General features: G+C 36.3%; 1 protein-coding gene across 1 annotated transcript in view; it reads left to right on the top strand.

The window, feature by feature from the left end:
• Positions 1 to 3,556: 3,556 nt before the first annotated feature.
• Positions 3,557 to 17,896, top strand: part of LOC144970598 (sodium- and chloride-dependent glycine transporter 1-like) — a 65,800-nt gene continuing 51,460 nt past the window's right edge. The window contains exon 1 of the mRNA XM_078910387.1: positions 3,557 to 3,780. Coding sequence (XP_078766513.1) covers positions 3,772 to 3,780 — 9 coding nt within the window. The 5' untranslated portion in view covers positions 3,557 to 3,771. The remainder of the gene's footprint in view (positions 3,781 to 17,896) is intronic.

The raw sequence follows: 17,896 nt of genomic DNA, 5'->3' as shown, positions 1-17,896 counted from the left end.
TTATTACAATAGAGTGGATTCACGATAAAATTGGATTTAAGTGATAACTGGTTTATTTCAAATTCATTTGAAAACCATTAATTGTACTTGTATCGCTCAACCTTTTATATAAAATGGCGACATATTGTTCAATTATATATATCAAGGGTTGACATCAAATGACTAGGATTTATAAACGCATTTGGCTATACAGGGTATTTCAGCAATTACATTGGATTCAATACTCTGGTGTCACGTCGCCCAGCAACGGCTGCCATCATGGCTTTAAACAAAGAAAATCTGTACTTTTTATTCTTCATGCAGGCTAGAACTTTTCATGTCTTGTGACCAGAATGTATATAAGTCAAAACATGATCAGATTTATAATGTTTTTCCCCCTCTGGATACGCTTTTATGCTCGTGGGAGAAATATTTCATAAGGGCGTCCGCCATTGTTTCGATAGTTTAGAGCCAGTTACTAAGTTACCATGCGTCATTTTGCGGGAAGTGACGTTATGAATGTTGAAGCGTATTGAATATATGGCACCCCCTAATATATGCGGGCTGTTGGGATTAAATAATATTGCTATTTATCTAGTGGGCCTATGTAGATTTGGCCCGCGCAAAGATGAATCCTCGGAAAAGGCTAGCTACTAACATTCTCTCACCGAACTCAGGTGTAAAATGAATTCTCGTCTGACGATAGCCCTTTAATTTTATAGTAAAAGAAAGATACAGGCGTCATATTGCGTCTGTGTATTAAGTATTACTGCTGTCTTGGTACCCCTTGTGAAGCGATTTGACTATATTCATTGGACATTGCTCAAGTTTTTTTTAGTTTAGAAAAAAGATAGAAAAAAAAGTTTCAGAATCAAACCCCTATTCAGCCCACAATAAAATATCTTTCCAAATCATGATGCCTCTTTACTCTCTTTAAAAATTACAGCCATTCAACTCTTTGTTAATGTTTTTAGACCGCCATTTGTGTGATTAGTTCTCATTAAATTCTCTTAATCAGTTTATGAAGTTTGAAGGTTGCTTATTTTTTTTTTGGTTTTGGTTACAGTTGATCTGGCGGGCAGAACTAGTTAAACTAAAACGCATACCCTCAAAAAGAAGACGTTAACAGCTGTTAGATTAAAGAATACATTTTCAGAAAAAAGGAAGAAACAAGGTATTGATTTTATTGATTATTCTCATAACGTTCTCATCCATGAAACGTGAGCCTCTTTGAATTTTGAGTGCCATCCGGAAGTATAAAGGACCAACACAAAAAACTGTATGTATCCATGGACGTTTATAGTCGGGTTAATACAGTTCAGTGAGCATTACTCATAAACGCGGATGGCAAAAAACATCAACAAAGACCTGAGTGACGTCATCTTCGAACTATCTATACATTTTTATTACTGACTATCTGATACAGACGGATGCTAAGAAAAGACAACAATATTCCAGCAATCAACGCCATGAAATGGAATTTTACGCAATCTGGTCAAGACAAATATTGAAGCAACAACCATTCACGCAGTAATAAATTAAATATAGATCCCAAACGCCTTAAGAACCATCAAGAGCTGATCAAGATTGATGGTAGGAAAAAGATTGCCAGTGCTTCTCAGAAGCCTTCGATCATCACGTGACACCACTTTATTATCTGTACCAAAAAGTAAGTTAAAATCTCTTGGTAATCGTTCTTTTCAATGTTATGGCCCCAAACTATGGAATACCCTACCCCAAGTCATTAGAGAAATTGAGAATATCTCAAACTTCAAATCTGCTTTAAAAGCCCACTTTTTCAAAAGTCATTTTACACCATGCCGATTGTAATGTTTGTATATCAACTACTATTCAAGCAATTTGTATTTTGGTTCAATATTTCATTTTTACTATACATATATTCTAAACGTAATTCATTATCTGTAAAGCGCTTTGAGATGTTTGGTTTCATGGAAAGAGCCCAACAAGTATCTTTTTGTTATTTTTATTATGATTAAAAAATCAAAATTATGCCCTTCCCGCCACAACATCGTAAGACATCGTCGCCTAGGCATTCCACGAAGGAATATAGACAACTCATCAAACAAGATGTCTGATGTCAACAGGAATCACCCATGTTGTCCAAGTGAACAAATTGGGGGTTAATAATCTTGCTCAAGGAAAAAAACGAAAGTGCCTAAAGCGGGGCTCGAACCGGGCCACAGTGCAATGCCTTAACCACTCGGCCACATCGTCCATAATCAAAATTATGATTATGATTATGATTATTATTATTATTATTATTATTATTATTATTATTATTATTATTATTATTATTATTATTATTATTATTATTATTATTATTATTATTATTATTATTATTATATTATTATTATATTATAAATAATAATAATATAATAATATAATAATATAATAATAATAATATAATAAAATAATAATATAATAATAATAAAATTATTTATTATTATTATTATTATTATTATTATCATCATCATTATTATTATCATTATTCTTCAAAGATTGAGTCCAATGGAAGAAATTGGTCACTAGAATTGATGATTTTCCCGTTGCTAAGCATTAACCAATCAGAATATTTACCCCGTTTCGTCCCTTTGACTATTTATTTCCTGTATGAAAAGGGCTGAGATACCCTTAGTACATGTCAAACATACAAAATGGTCAGGCCCAGTTAGTGAGTATCTCTCACAATATTCTGAGACACGGATAAAGGAAATGTGCATCGCAAAACCTGACGACAGGATGCATTTTTTTCAATCATCTCTGTTAAATTGTGAGTGATGCTCAGGATCTGTTGGCTGTTGACTCAGGGTGATAGGCAAGCACTTAAGGCGGCTATGGGTCTTCGGTTCACGGTCAGCGGTTGATTTCAAGGCCAAAATATACTTTATTTTAAATTTTCGAGTCAAAAATAAAACAACTTAAATGTTTATTCAACTGTTTTTAATAAAATATACGATAACTGACGTAATTTTCAAAAGTGTATGCACTGTAGGTTGATTGAAGAACTGAAGGGTCATACTAATAAGATAATAGCTAAAAAGACATCCATGTCAATAAAAAAGTTGAGCTTTTATATAGCGTAATATCCACTAAACGAAACGTGCTCAAAGCGCTTTACAATAGCTTGACAGGCATAGCAACAAGAGGTCACAGAGGAACCATAAATTAGAGAAGATGTCGAGGCGTTCCAGTCGAATGATTAGAAGGCGGAAGACTAAAAGTCTATTGATATGTGTTACTGTATAACCTTTCGGGTGCCCGTTATATATCGATATTGATATATACGATATATCGTCACCGATGACTCAATCTGTTTATTTTATTGACAGTAAATTGGTACGTATCAATAAGATATCGAATGAAAAAATAAGAGAAGAGGGGAGACACAGACACTCAAACACACACACACACACACACACACAAACACACACACATATACACACATATCGGTAACATAAAAATATGCAAATTCACCATCCAGCTGTCAGTGACAAACAGCTCATGGAAAAGTTTTCCATGATTTTTATGTCCAGAGCAGTTTCTACCTTCCGTGGGGCAAGCGTTTGTGGTAGGGGCGGGGAGAGATTGGAAGAGTGAGAGAGAGGTTGACAATTCGGACTCAGATCGTCTCTCGGAACCTACAGGTGAGGAGACGGTTTCTCTACAGGTGTGAACAGATAACTTATAATAATATATTTCGCTTTTTTGGACAGTACGTGGAGAGAAAATCTATCGTTGGGACAATAGTTGGACATTGCTGGACGCTGGAAAATGGTGGAGGTGAGTGGACAGGCCGTGTTATAATCTATCTATCTATATTATATCTACCAAGCTAACATCGATATAATATAATATAATATAATATAATTTAATATGATATGATTTAATGTAATCTAATTTTTAAACTTCATTTAATTTAATTAAATTTGATTTAATTTGATTTAATGTAATTAAATTAAATTAAAGTTAATTTAATATAGATCTAAATCTATTTATCTATCTGTCTGTCTACACATCTGTTCATCTATCTATTTGCCTGCCTATCAATATATATTTTTTATCTACATATCAATAGATCTACCGATTCATTTGTCGCAATTTATTCAGCTATTTCGACAATAATAGTAATGATAATGATAATTATTTTAACGATTATCATGCGGATGATAATTCAATTAATAATAATAATAATAATAATAATAATAATAATAATAATAATAATAATAATAATAATGAACAAAGCTCTTGGACACTAACAAAGTTGGAGTTGCGCTCATGCTCATCCGTGTATAGATAGTATGCAGATGACGTCACTCAGGCCTTTGTTATTGTTTTTGCCATCCGCGTTTGTGAGTTGTTCTCACTAAACTGTTTTAACCAGACTATAAAAGTTCATGGTTACACAGAGTTTGTGTGTTGGTCCGTTATACTTCCGGATGGCAATGTTGTGAACTCCTTGGACAAGCGCATTCTATCTATATTTACTTGTGTACAATATATTTACGAGTAGTCCATGTGTATTTCTATATTATGTAGGTGTACTTATGTATATGTATCGTTTTGCCAATGATGTACGTGAGTTATTTATGTGTATGTGTGTGTGTGTGTGTGTGTGTGTCGTGTGTGTGTGTGTGTGTGTGTGAGAGAGAGGGAGAGAGTGAGTGAGTGAGAGAGAGAGAGAGAGAGAGAGAGTGAGTGAGTGAGTGAGTGAGTGAGTGAGTGAGTGAGTGAGTGAGTGTGAGAGAGAGAGAGAGTGTGTGAGAGAGAGAGAGAGAGAGAGAGAGAGAGAGAGAGAGAGAGAGAAATATTGACCCGATTCTCCATTAAATTCAAAGCTGTCCACAAAAGAGAGAAAGATAAAGGGAGTAGATGTGACTCGTATATAAGGGAACAACACAAAACAAACGATGTTTCGGCCTTGGCCTTTTTCAAGTAAACACGAAATATATATATATATATATATATATATATATATATATATATATATATATATATATATATAGAGAGAGAGAGAGAGAGAGAGTATGCGCTTGGCTAAGAAGTTCACAACATTGCCATCCGGAATTAAAATTGGCCAACACACAAAACTGTGTGTAATCTTGAAGGTTTATAGTCTTGTTAATACAATTTAGGGAGAAGTACTTATAAACGCGGATGGCAAAAAACAATAACAAAGACATGCATGACGTCATCTTCGAACTATCTATAGGCACCTCAAGATTTTATGCACAAAAGGTATTTTAACTCATGAGGGGAGTTATACCTTTTATTTCTACCTAAGAAGAGCTATATTAGGCCCAACAGTGTGGCATTTGGGTGACCCATCACAGTGATATAAAAAAATGATATGCATTAATAAGATATAAAGTACAGGATTTCAATTATAAAAAAAACAAACATAAATTACGCATCGAATTTAAACTTAAGGTGATCTAATTCCCTATCAACTCAGTTCTTAAAAAGGTTGACATTTCTCGCAGTTCTTGAAGAGGCGTGGGGGTATCTAGTTCTAAATAAACATCTATGGTCTTGAAAATATGTGAACCCACGTTTCAAAGTAGTATCATGTGTCGGGATGTGTCGCCGCCTTCATGAGGCTGTAAACTGAGTGCATTCATTATCCTTTCAGGTCCGTTTTGCTCTCAGTTTGACCTACCCTCTTAGTCGATCTCATTGTTTCATCATTGCAAATGAATAACCCCCCCCCCCCCCCCACCCCACCTCTCGTTTTCAGTGTGCCAAACAAAACAGGAACTGAACGCGTATGTTATATCTCGGAATTAAATTTCTTTCAGTTTTCTACGAGCAAAGTGAAACAACATAGGTAACGTCTTTGTTATTGATTTTAGAACACATTTTGGATGACGAGTTCTCACTAAGTATAGATAATATGCGTTTGGCTAAGAAGCTCACAACTTTGCCATCCGGATGTAAAACAGACCAACACACAAAACTCTGTGTAACCATGAACTTTTATAGTCTGGATAATACAGTTAAGTGAGAATTACTCATAAACGTGGATGGAAAAAACAAACAAAACAAAACAAACAAAAAACAACAAACAAAAAAACAAAACATAGCGTCTGTGGCACACTGGGACCTGAACGGAGACGAGAAATGAATGCACTCACCCTTAACTTAAAGCCTGATACTGCCCAAGAATTGATGTCACAAAAAAAAAAGCAAAACAAAACAACAACAATAAAAAAAACCCATAAAAAAACAAACATACCGCGCCGCTCATTGTCGGCTTGTATTGTATCTCTAAAACTCTTAATTGGATTTCTTTCAAATTTAAAACACAAACAAAACAAATCGTTATACGTCGACTGTAAACATTTTATGAATATGAATTGAGAAACAAAAACAGATACAATGATGTTTCAAAACCGTGTTTGAAATACAATATCAGAGGAAAATGACAACTTTTGAAATTGTTGGATTGAGAATAGCTTATTTTGATAGCATTCTTCAACTGTTCAAATAGTGCAGAATGGTTCATTATGGCTTTCACATATTAGTGTGTACGGTAAATGTTTTAACTTTGCACTTTTTAGTTAAAGTGATTAAACATATGTAATATACGCAGTTTAATCTCCAGGTTAATAATTTTAATAGAGGCAAGCTTATTTCTTTCATTTAAAAGAGATACAGCGGTTTCAAAATCCTGTAGACATCCTATTTTTGATGGGACTAATGGCTTTCCATACATCAGTTTTGCTCGATTGTGACGTAGTTTTTGTTAACAAGGACATGAACGACTGACCTAGTTTCTTGGGAATTTGATGGTTCCTCCGTGACCTCTTGTTGCTATGCCTTTCAAACTATTTAAATGGATGCCTTTTTAAACAATTGCTGTTTAGTATTTGTCCAGGGTTATTCAACCGACATAAAAAGCTGGAAATTGATTGTTCCAATTGATGGTTCCTCCGTGACCGCTTGTTGCCTTTTTTAAAAGCTATAACCATATAGTATGAGTCTTGGGTTATTCAATCAACATACAATTCATACATTATTGGAAATTACGTCAATTACCGTGTATTTTATTAAAATTAGTTGAGCACACATTTCAGTGGTTTTATTTTTGACTCGAAAATTTAAAATTGAATATATTTTGCCCCTGATATCAACCGATAATCGTAAACCAACGACCCGAAGCAACCTGAGTACTTACCTTTCAACCGAAGCAAACAACCCACAGATCCTGAGCACCACTCACAAATTTAACAGATGATTGAAAAAAAGATACACAGGGTCATGAGGTGTTGCGATGCAATTCCTTCATCAATGTGTAACAATATTGTGATGAATAACTAACTGTGGAAATGACTTATGTTCCTCTGTTTTGCATATAGATAAAATGCGCTTGGCCAAGGAGTTCACAACATTGCCATCCGGAAGTATAACGGACCAACACACAAACTCTGTGTAACCATGAAATTTTATAGTCAGGTTGATACAGTTTAGTGAGAACAACTCACAAACGCGGATGGCAAAAACAATAACAAATGCCTGAGTGACGTCATCTGCATACTATCTATACTAGGTAGCTATGAAATTACAGATTGCATGCTATGTCTTTTCGTTGACTAGAAATAGATAATCAAGTGGACGGAACGGGCTAAATGGTAGGAAATATTCTGATAAGTCAGTGCTTAGTAACGCTCTAATCATCAGTTCACTGTGGATTCCAGGATTTAGACAAGGTTAAAATTGACTATGTTTTTTTAATGTAGTTTCCAATGTTAAGAAAATCTTCAGGTTTGTGTGAAGACTGTGGGGTGAAAGTGTTTACTGTACTCATACCGTCTAGAACAATATATAGATCTATGTCTAGCTCGAGATCTAGAACAGATTTAGCCTAACGTTGTGTAGATTATTCAGGTAGAAGAGCAATCAATCTAGGAGAAGGTCACTCCAAAATTATACCAAGAGTAGGAAGGACTCTATAGCTCGGGAGAGCAACAAGTCTAAGAGTGAATCTCCAAAATAAATCCTGGTCCTCCAAGTCTGGGGGTTTTGTGTAGGGCTAACAACCCCATCCAAGGGAGAAAAAACAGCATCATTGTTACAGAAACAGCAACGAAGGAAATTAGAATGAACTCACAGACGAACACTGGACCCCCAGAGCCAACGGAAGAGGCTCCTATAAATGGCAGTGTGGAAAGCCACAATGAAGCTAATGACAGGAAAATGAGAGAATATCTGTTTGCCGCAAAAGCAGAGACGAAAATAGATTTTGGAATGTTTGAACAATTACAGTGCTGGCAAGCTGGCACAAGTCACAGTTGAAATGCGACGTTATGACTTAGATATCTTAGGCATTAGCGAGAGTGGGTGGACAGGAGCTGGAATGATGCAAACTAGCACAAGAGAAACTATTATTCTCTACTCCGGGAGGGAGGTAGAACATTACTCAGAGCTTTTACGCGAAGGTGAACAATGTTTTTATGTAAGAACAAGTCTCTAGAGTTTTATGGATGATGACGAGCTTGTCACTGACAAATCATTAGCAGATCCATCTAACATTGAGCAGATAGAAAACAACTCCACACAGTCATTTGGCACGTCACCTAAAGAAGCAAAACTGCTTGATTGTGCATTTGTCGTCCATCCACCGGTGCATCGTGCACTTTCCAAGAATATGCAGACAATGTATTCATTCCGTTTATCATCAATTAGTGCAAAGACTAGACGTTATATGAGATCAATAATCTCAACTTGTCCAAAAAAAATAAAGCCATCAGCACTTCAACCATAACCTGCCATTTATAAATGAAAACACGAAGAAGCTGACAAACGATTATTTCTGCATGCCAAAGATTGCATTCAGCAAGGGATTTAAAAAGAACAGCGAATACTGATGTGTTTGTGCTAGCCATTCACTTTGCTGAAAAGCTAAAATCTAAGGAACTTTGGATTTTATTTGGCTCAGGAAACCATTGTCATATTGCAGCCCACGAAATAGCAGTCAGACTTCCAGCAGACAACGTTGACGCACTGCCGATCTCCCATGCTCTAATAGGATGAGATACTGAGATATACCTTACCACCTATAGAGGAGAGACATGTCTTGAACTGATTCGTTATGGATGCAAGACACGATGTCAAGTGTGCCAGCGCCCTCCTTCCCTGCACAGCTCTTTGCCACCGTAGAGGAGACTGCAGTCAAGAATAACAGCCATATCTGAGTTTTATAAGCATATAATGAAATGAAGTCTCCCTTATGTATTACTTTAGGCTTCCCCACTCTTTTAGTCCCATGTCCGGATTCTAAAGGTCATTTCAAGTGTAGATTACATCGCTTCTTGTGGCTTTATAGCCTCTCTTATTTGTCACTCTAGGTTTGTAACAAGTTATGAGAAAATATGACGATTCCCCTGTCTATCATGCCCAGTTTTGATTATATCACTTTTGGTGCTTAAGCCTTCCTAAAGTGTATTTCAATGTTTTATTCAAGTTTGTGGCTAATCGGATAATTTCCCAGTCTTTTATGATCAGCTTCCTGTTTCAAGGGTTCACTTCCGGTTTAGTGATGTCACTTTCTGCACCACTATGTTATTTCCCCAGGTATCGCTTCATGATTATGCAACGTTGAGGGCAATCCGACAATTCCCTAGTCTCTAAGGACAGATTGAATTTCTCAAAAGTGGGTGTTGACTTATGACGTCACTTCCGATTTTGTGACGTCACTTCCGGTCAGCCCATGTCACTTCCAATGTTTCCCTCTAGGTCTGTGCCGAGTTTGGTGCAAATCGGTCAAAGCGTTTATCCGCTAAACTCAAATAAACACACAAAAACAGACAGACAGTAGCCGATTATTATACAGAACCGATGAATTACTTCCAACGGTGGATATTCCACAAATAATGACAATAAAGCTTGCCTCTATTAAAAAAATGCATTCTATACGGTCCCTTGAGTGTTCTATAAAAGGGGTTTGCTTTAACTAAGAAGTGCATAGTTCCAGTGAAATTTGTTGCTTAACGTACACACTATATATATATAATGGATGTAGAATACAGTTTCCAATGCACTACAACGCGTGTCTTCTTTAATGAATTATTTAATAGGCGCAAATGCCACATTTAATTGCGCCCTCTTTTCTTCGATATCGACATTTTTAGCTGGTGTTACAACATTTTATATGATTCAAATATAACTCATTCAATTATTTTGATATTTTTCAATTGTATTAACAAAGAATAGTTCAAACAGTCGCAAAAATTTGGAAAAGATATCTTTATAACGTTTTACAATAGACAGAAATAAACAGTGGCGCGTTTTTGTGAACACCCTGTTTTTATGCGTTTAATACTCTATTATGTGCCCGACAGATGTAACGAGAACCGCTTATGACAAAAATTGGCAAAACCCCAAATCTTAAAAGTGCTCAATTATATTTCTTTTTTAAAAAATCCCTTTGGCCTGCACCAAGGCCGTCTATATAGAAGGCCTTGCCTGCACACATTCTTTCAAAATTGTCACATAATGCAAACTTTCAGATTTGTCGCCTTAAGCAAATCTCCGCCTTTATTATAATGTAATATAATTTATTATAATTTTTTTTTTAAAACGCCTATTATGATTACTCTCTAATAGGAGAATGAAAACTGTATATAACGAACAATGGTTGGAATAATAAGACTTTTTTTCTCTTTGTAATCGAACACTAGTCTTCTTCTTCTCCTCCTCCTCCTCCTCCTCCTCCTCCTCCTTCTTCTTCTTCTCTCTTCCCTCTTCTCTTCCTTCTTCTTCTTCTTCTTCTTCTTCTTCTTCTTCTTCTTCTTCTTCTTCTTCTTCTTCTTCTTCTTCTTCTTCTTCTTTTGTCTTCTTCTTCTTCTTTTGTCTTCTTCTTCTTCTTCTTCTTCTTCTTCTTCTTCTTCTTCTTCTTCTTCTTCTTCTTCTTCTTCTTCTTCTTCTTCTTCTTCTTCTTCTTTTGTCTTCTTTTTCTTCTTCTTCGTCTTCTTCTTTTTCTTCTTCTACTCCTTCTTCTTCGTCTTCTTCGTCATCTTAGTCTTCATCATCATCATCATCATCATCATCATCATCATCATCATCATCATCATCATCATCATCTTCTTCTTCTTCATTGATATCATAATCATAAATATTATCATTGTTATTATAATTATATTATTATTATTATTATTATTATTATTATTATTATTATTATTATTATTATTATTATTATTATTATTATTATTATTATTATTATTATTATTATTAAATTAGACATGAGAACAATATCAGTAGGAATAATGAGACTGATTACCGTCTAATTTCCACGGACGTCATCGGCTTGTCTAAACGATTCGCTATGGATGTCAAAGGTCATTCCCGGACCAGTTGGAGACAGTAGGACTGTAACGCGCTTATATACATCTGGAATGTCGGAAATAATATATATATATATTACTTATAGTGATGCTATGCATGTAGTGCGGCTATGTGGTTTAGTGGTTGGACACTCGCTTTCGGATCGGAAGGTCAACGAATCCAAAGCAGAAATTACAGTGATTAACAAGAAACAAGCGGAATGGAAAAATGTAAAAAAAAACCTTGGAAACTTGATTGAAAACATCAACCAGCGAAAATTGCTAGCTCAAACTGCAATCAGAACTACACAACGTTTGGAACAGGACGAACATCATTAATGAGAATAAAAGAATACAACTTTTATGAAGTGCGAGTGGTGCCAATCGTTACGTACAATTGTGGTACTTGGGGTCTTACAAAAAAGATTTTGGACACCCGGGAAGCCCTTCATCGCAAACAATTGAGACGAGTTATTGAGGTACATTGGCCAGACAAAATCAGTAACGAGGATGTATATAGATAGTATGCAGATGAAGTCACTCAGGCCTTTGTTATTGTTTTTGCCATCCGCGTTTGTGAGTTGTTCTCACTAAACTGTATTAACCAGACTATAAAAGTTCATGGTTACAGAGTTTGTGTGTTGGTCCGTTATACTTCCGGATGGCAATGTTGTGAACTCCTTGGCCAAGCGCATTCTATCTATATTATGACAGATGCAGAGTACAATAACTCAGTACACGAATACAGACACAAAGAAGGAAACTGTTCGGACACGTGCTCCGACGAGATGAAAATATTCCAGCACAAACCACAATGGATGATTAATTCAAACAAGGAGCCAAATCGTGGCCAAATAGTTCAACCAATGGAATTACTTGTTTCCATGAGCTCTACTAACGACAACTCACTAGACGGTGCAAAAACCTAAAAATGACGTCAAACTGCAACTCTGGTCTTTGTTATTGTTTTTTGCCATCCGCGTTTATGAGTAATACTCACTAAACGGTATTATCCAGATTATAAACGTTCATGATTACACATAGTTTGTGTGTTGGTCTGTTATACTTCCGGATGGCAATGTTATGAACTTCATAGCCAAGCGCATACTATCTAGAACATAACGATGGCTACGGCCAAATACAGAGGGCGTACACCAACTTCACTTCCAACAACATTGAATCGAGATCTCAAAAAATCCCAAATATATTTAGAAACAACAACAGAAGAACTGATTTCAACAACATAAGGAAATATCCAATTGCCTCAGCACCTTAACACACATGGTGACATTCAAAAGCAGAGATTTAAGGAAACAAATTAGTAACTGGATATTGGAAATAGATTGACACATTTGAAGTAACACACACATTCACGGCAAGCGTCCATAGAGACAGCGCAGCCATTTTCATTCATTCATAGATATAGATAGTTCGAAGATGAATTACTCGGGTCTTTGTTATTGTTTATTGCCATCCGCGTTTATGAGTAATTCTCACTGAATTGTATTAACCTGACTATAAACGTTCAAGGATACAGTTTTGTGTGTGTTGGTCCGTTATACTTCCGGATGGCAATGTTATGAGCTTCTTAGCCAAGCGCATACTATCTATAAGGGCTAAGGACCCTTTGTAAAGCGATTTGAGTACCTTAGTGGATATACGCTAAATAAGTGTTCAATTTTTTTTTCATATAGGCGGTTGATCATTGAATACTTCTTTTTTCCCCTAATAGTCTGATTCCAGGCTGTGAGTCACAAAGTATAAGAAACAGGAATTGAAACAAGATTTATATAAAAAAACAGGAGCATTTATATAGATAGTATGCAGATGACGTCACTCAGGCCTTTGTTATTGTTTTTGCCATCCGCGTTTGTGAGTTGTTCTCACTAAACTGTATTAACCAGACTATAAAAGTTCACGGTTACACAGAGTTTGTGTGTTGGTCCGTTATACTTCCGGATGGCAATGTTGTGAACACCTTGGCCAAGCGCATTCTATCTATAGGGCAATATTTCCGCACTTAAAGTGATTTGCAAGGTGCAATTAACATGTGAGAAGGGACAGGATGCCAATGGGGCGATATTATACATTTTTATCCCGACCAAGACAACGCTGTTTACGGCCGGGTACTCATTTTACACATGAGTGCGGTGAGATAAAGTGAGTAAAAGGCCCTTTCCAATGACTCAACTTTGCGCCTCTGGGATTGGAACTCGAACTCGGGACCTCCCACAAGATAACAAAGCCTGACCATAATTGTTTGTTATCTACAATAAAATCAATGGAACTCTCAGTTGTGGTGTAACCAGTGTATAGATAGAATGCGCTTGGCCAAGGAGTTCACAACATTGCCATCCGGAAGTATAATGGACCAACACACAAACTCTGTGTAACCATGAACTTTTATAGTCTGATTAATACAGTTTAGTGAGAACAACTCACAAACGCGGATGGCAAAAACAATAACAAAGGCCTGAGTGACGTCATCTGCATACTATCTATAGGTAGAATGAAGTTGACGTCATTCGGGTCTTTGTTATTGTTTTTTTGCCATCCACGTTTATGAGTAATTCTCACTTAACTATATTAACCGGATTATAAAAGTTCATGGTTACACAGTTTTATGTGTTGGTCTGTTTTACTTCCGGATGGCAATGTTGTGAGCTTCTTAGCCAAGCGCATACTATCTTCATATACTGTGCGGTAAGCTAAGAAGCTCACACCAATGTCATACGGAAATATAACGGACCAACACACAAAAATCTGTGCAACCTTGAACGTTTTTAGTCTGGTTAATGCAATTTAGTGAGAATTACTCATAAACATGGATGACCAAAAAACAATATCAAAGACCCGAGTGACGTCAACTTCGTTCTATCTATAGACATGGTGGCGAGATGAGTGTCGATTTTCCAGTGACGTCACATTTTTTTTTCACTGCCTTTAGTGATTAAAAATGCGAGTGGGAGCGTCGCCATCGTTATGTTATAGCCTGGCACTGAAATCCAAAAGGACTGGCAGTTTGACGTCATTATTCGGTTTTTGCACCGCCTAGTGAGTTGTCGTTAGTAGTACTCATGGAAACAAGTTATTTCATTGGTTGAACTATTGAATACAACTCACGATTTGTTTTCTTTTGTAGCAAAAGACTGGCATTTTGACGTCATTTTTTGGTCAGTGTCAGGCCATAACTTTACGATGGGTGTGAGGTTGGGGACACGAATATAAAAAAAAATATCGGTGTGTTCATAAATCGTTAAAAATCAAGTTGCTAAACAGGCAATGCAGTAATATCTGATATCTATGTGTAATGATATTAAATAATTCCTAAGTTAAACAGGTACGTCATAAAAGAAGCATATTTACACGTTTCAGCAGCACACTGGATGTGTGTCGTTGCAATCAAATAGCGTATGTTAATTTGATATGGCATATCGATATACTTTGTCCAAGTCAATCGGATATGAATAATTTAACGTGCGAAACATTATAGGATGGATTCGAATGTCTTAAATTTGTAAATAGGAAATCTGGAAGGCTAATTCACATCAGTCTTTCCGAGCAATTGGGCCAATGGAACGGGAGTTTATTCGGGGTTCTATAGTGTAAAACGGACAATAGCAATTACTTGCTACTCTTTGGATAGGATGCTAGTACTTTCAGTATGCTAAATTTCAAATAATTTCAACGATTATAATCATTTGAGTGGTGTTGAAGCAGACATGGCTAAATGGGCAATTTTTGGGGTGTTTTAACAGATATGCGTCTCTTTTTGTTTCAATTGTTTAATTACGGTGGGAATTAGACAGGAGATTCTACTTATCGACTAGAAAATCAAATTAACGGAATATTGAATATAAGAAAAACAAGTACTAATACAATGATGCATATTTATGAAATCTAATGTATTCATCTAAAATGAATTGTTATAATAAAAAAATGGTAATATCCCTTTACATGCGTCATGTCCCGTCCTAAATGTTAAATGTTGTTGATGGCCAGGAACCCCTTGTAAATCTCTTTGAGTTCAGTGGATATTGCCCCATATAAAAAGCTCAAATTTTTATGACACTGCCTTGATTTTAACAATCTGACGCAAAGGGGAAAGATACTGAAGAATCACTCTTCCTGAAAACTAGCATCCTTTGTCCAGACATATTTTATTTTCTGCTAAAATTCTGTCAAAATCTGAAATGAAATGTTTGTTTCTGACTTTTCTAAACTTCTGTCGAAATGACATTCTAGAAGTAATAATATTCCAGTGAATATGGCCCTCAGAATATGGCGACCACGTTTCTTTGTCAATGAAACGTCATAGTAATTGTATTCAGTAATCTGATGTCACGCCGCCCGGCAACGGCGGCCATCATGGTTCTAAACAAAGAAAATCAATACTTTTTATTCTTCTTGCTGGTTAGAACTTTTCCTATGCCTTGTGATCAGAATGTGTAAAAGTCAAAACATGATCAAATTTATGAGTGTTTTTTCCTCTGGATACGCTTTTATGCTCGCCGGAGAAATATTTCATACGGCGTCCGCCATTGTTCCGATAGTTTAGAGCCAGTGTTACAAAGTTACCATGCGTCATTAGGAAGGAAGTGACGTTACGACTGTTGAAGAGTATTGACGATACATAAAACTCATGGCCAGGGGCGGTTGGTCACATTGTATTTAAGGCGGCACAAATCCGAAATACAGAATCAAATTTTATTGGTCTAGTTAATTTAACTTAATTTGACCTACTTTGTATGTGTGTGTGTGTGTGTGTGTGTGTGTGTGTGTGTGTGTGTGTGGACGGGGGTATTGCAATTGGTTGAATATGTGCGTGTATTTGTGTGTGCGTGTATGTGTGAGTGTGTGTTAGAATATTAACAAGACGTACTCACAAAAGAGCATCAATTATCTTTGACAAAACTTGTCTGTTAACTTTCACCTGTTCATTATAACGACTCACAGACGCATCATGTCCTGTTTCCAACTGATTTCTTATATCTACAATGTTGAAAAGTTTATATTTAACAGCATCTGTGACATGGCTATTTGATTCAGAATGTTTCTTCAGTGCCTGAGAGATGTGCGCAATATCACTGAATCCTCCTGTTGTCCGTTATAGCATACATCACCAAAAATCAAGCAATAAAAACAATGAAGCGTTTTACGGCTTTCATTGGCAGTAAGCCATTCAACATTTTAAAAATAATCATTATTAAATCGGCGCTGTCTCCTCGGTGTGTTAGAAACTAAGTTAAAATTCACTGGTTTGTGTGGATCTAAATCTTTCACCACTATTTTCTCTTGAGGGGATAAGTGTCGGAATTGATTTTCAATTAAAAAATCAACATGATTCATGGTTGGTTACAAATTACAGAAATAACTTTTTAAAATAAAATGATTCAAGATAAAAACAGGTAGGTTTCATAAACAATGACAACAGCGATAATACATTTTCTCTGAATACTAACGGTATGACACACAACTTTAGAATAATTGAATTTAAAAATCCACATTTAATTCCAAACGCAAAGCACTTGTTAACTTCACACACAATCAGCGACATCTTTATAATTATACTATTATTAGACAATGCACACAATACAAGTTGAGTAGGGATCGTTGGGAGTGTGCGGGGATGAAGGACTCCGTGGGGTCAGGGATTTTTATTTATAGTACCATGGGGCTTTTCTCGAAGCATACATTGTTTACTGTTGTTTTTGATATTTAATATATATTTAAGCAAAACCAACAATGATAAAATGTATATTTATTGCCATTCTCTTCATCCGTATATCTAAGTGAAGCAAAGCCTCTTCTTTCAGTGATAAACCTGATATTGTTTTAATTTATCCCAAGTAGGACCTCAGGGCGTGCATCGCTAGATTGGCCGTCTTGGCCTAATTATTTTAGCAGTGAAAGACAATAGTTAGTTGGGGAGGGAGGGTGGAGGGAGATTGGGGAGTGGTAACTAACTTTCTTCAAGGTACAACAGAGTATAGGATAAGGACAGGACGGCCAAACGAATACTGGCTCATATAAACAAAAAACTTCCCCACCACACCACACCCTCCGCTCATTGTCACCCCGCGCAGGCAACGGGGGAAAGATGAAACGTGCCGAGTTGACGCCACCTTCGTGGAGCGACGCACGAGTCATCAAATATTAAATTCAAAACAAAAAGCAGTATGTGCTAAATTTTTAATTTTATCAAAATTTTAAAATTGAAGTTTTTTGTTTGGTTGACATGCTAATCTACGGAAAATATAGGGCGGCACAAAACAACTTCGCTCTATTGACCGACCGCCAGTGCTCATGGCAAGTTCTAGAGGTCGGTCTTGAAATTCAATCAAATAATATTTAGGATAGAGATTAAGCTTTTTATAAGCAGACAAGTCTCTTTGTAATAAATGCCCTGTGAAAACCGAAGCATTGACTTTCTTTGTTTTTGGGGATCGACGAAAAAGGTCTCAGCGAATCCTGGAGACAAAACATGATGCCATGAGTTTTCGTGATAATGCACTGCTTGTGTGATGCAGCGGCTATGTGGTCTAGTGGTATGACACTCGCTTTCGGATCGGAAGGTC

This window comes from Berghia stephanieae, chromosome 4, assembly GCF_034508935.2.
Source record: "Berghia stephanieae isolate SIO BIC M18660-M18661 chromosome 4, UCSD_Bste_1.3, whole genome shotgun sequence".
Taxonomy (NCBI): domain Eukaryota; kingdom Metazoa; phylum Mollusca; class Gastropoda; order Nudibranchia; family Aeolidiidae; genus Berghia; species Berghia stephanieae.
This window is presented reverse-complemented; position numbering and strand designations above follow the sequence as displayed.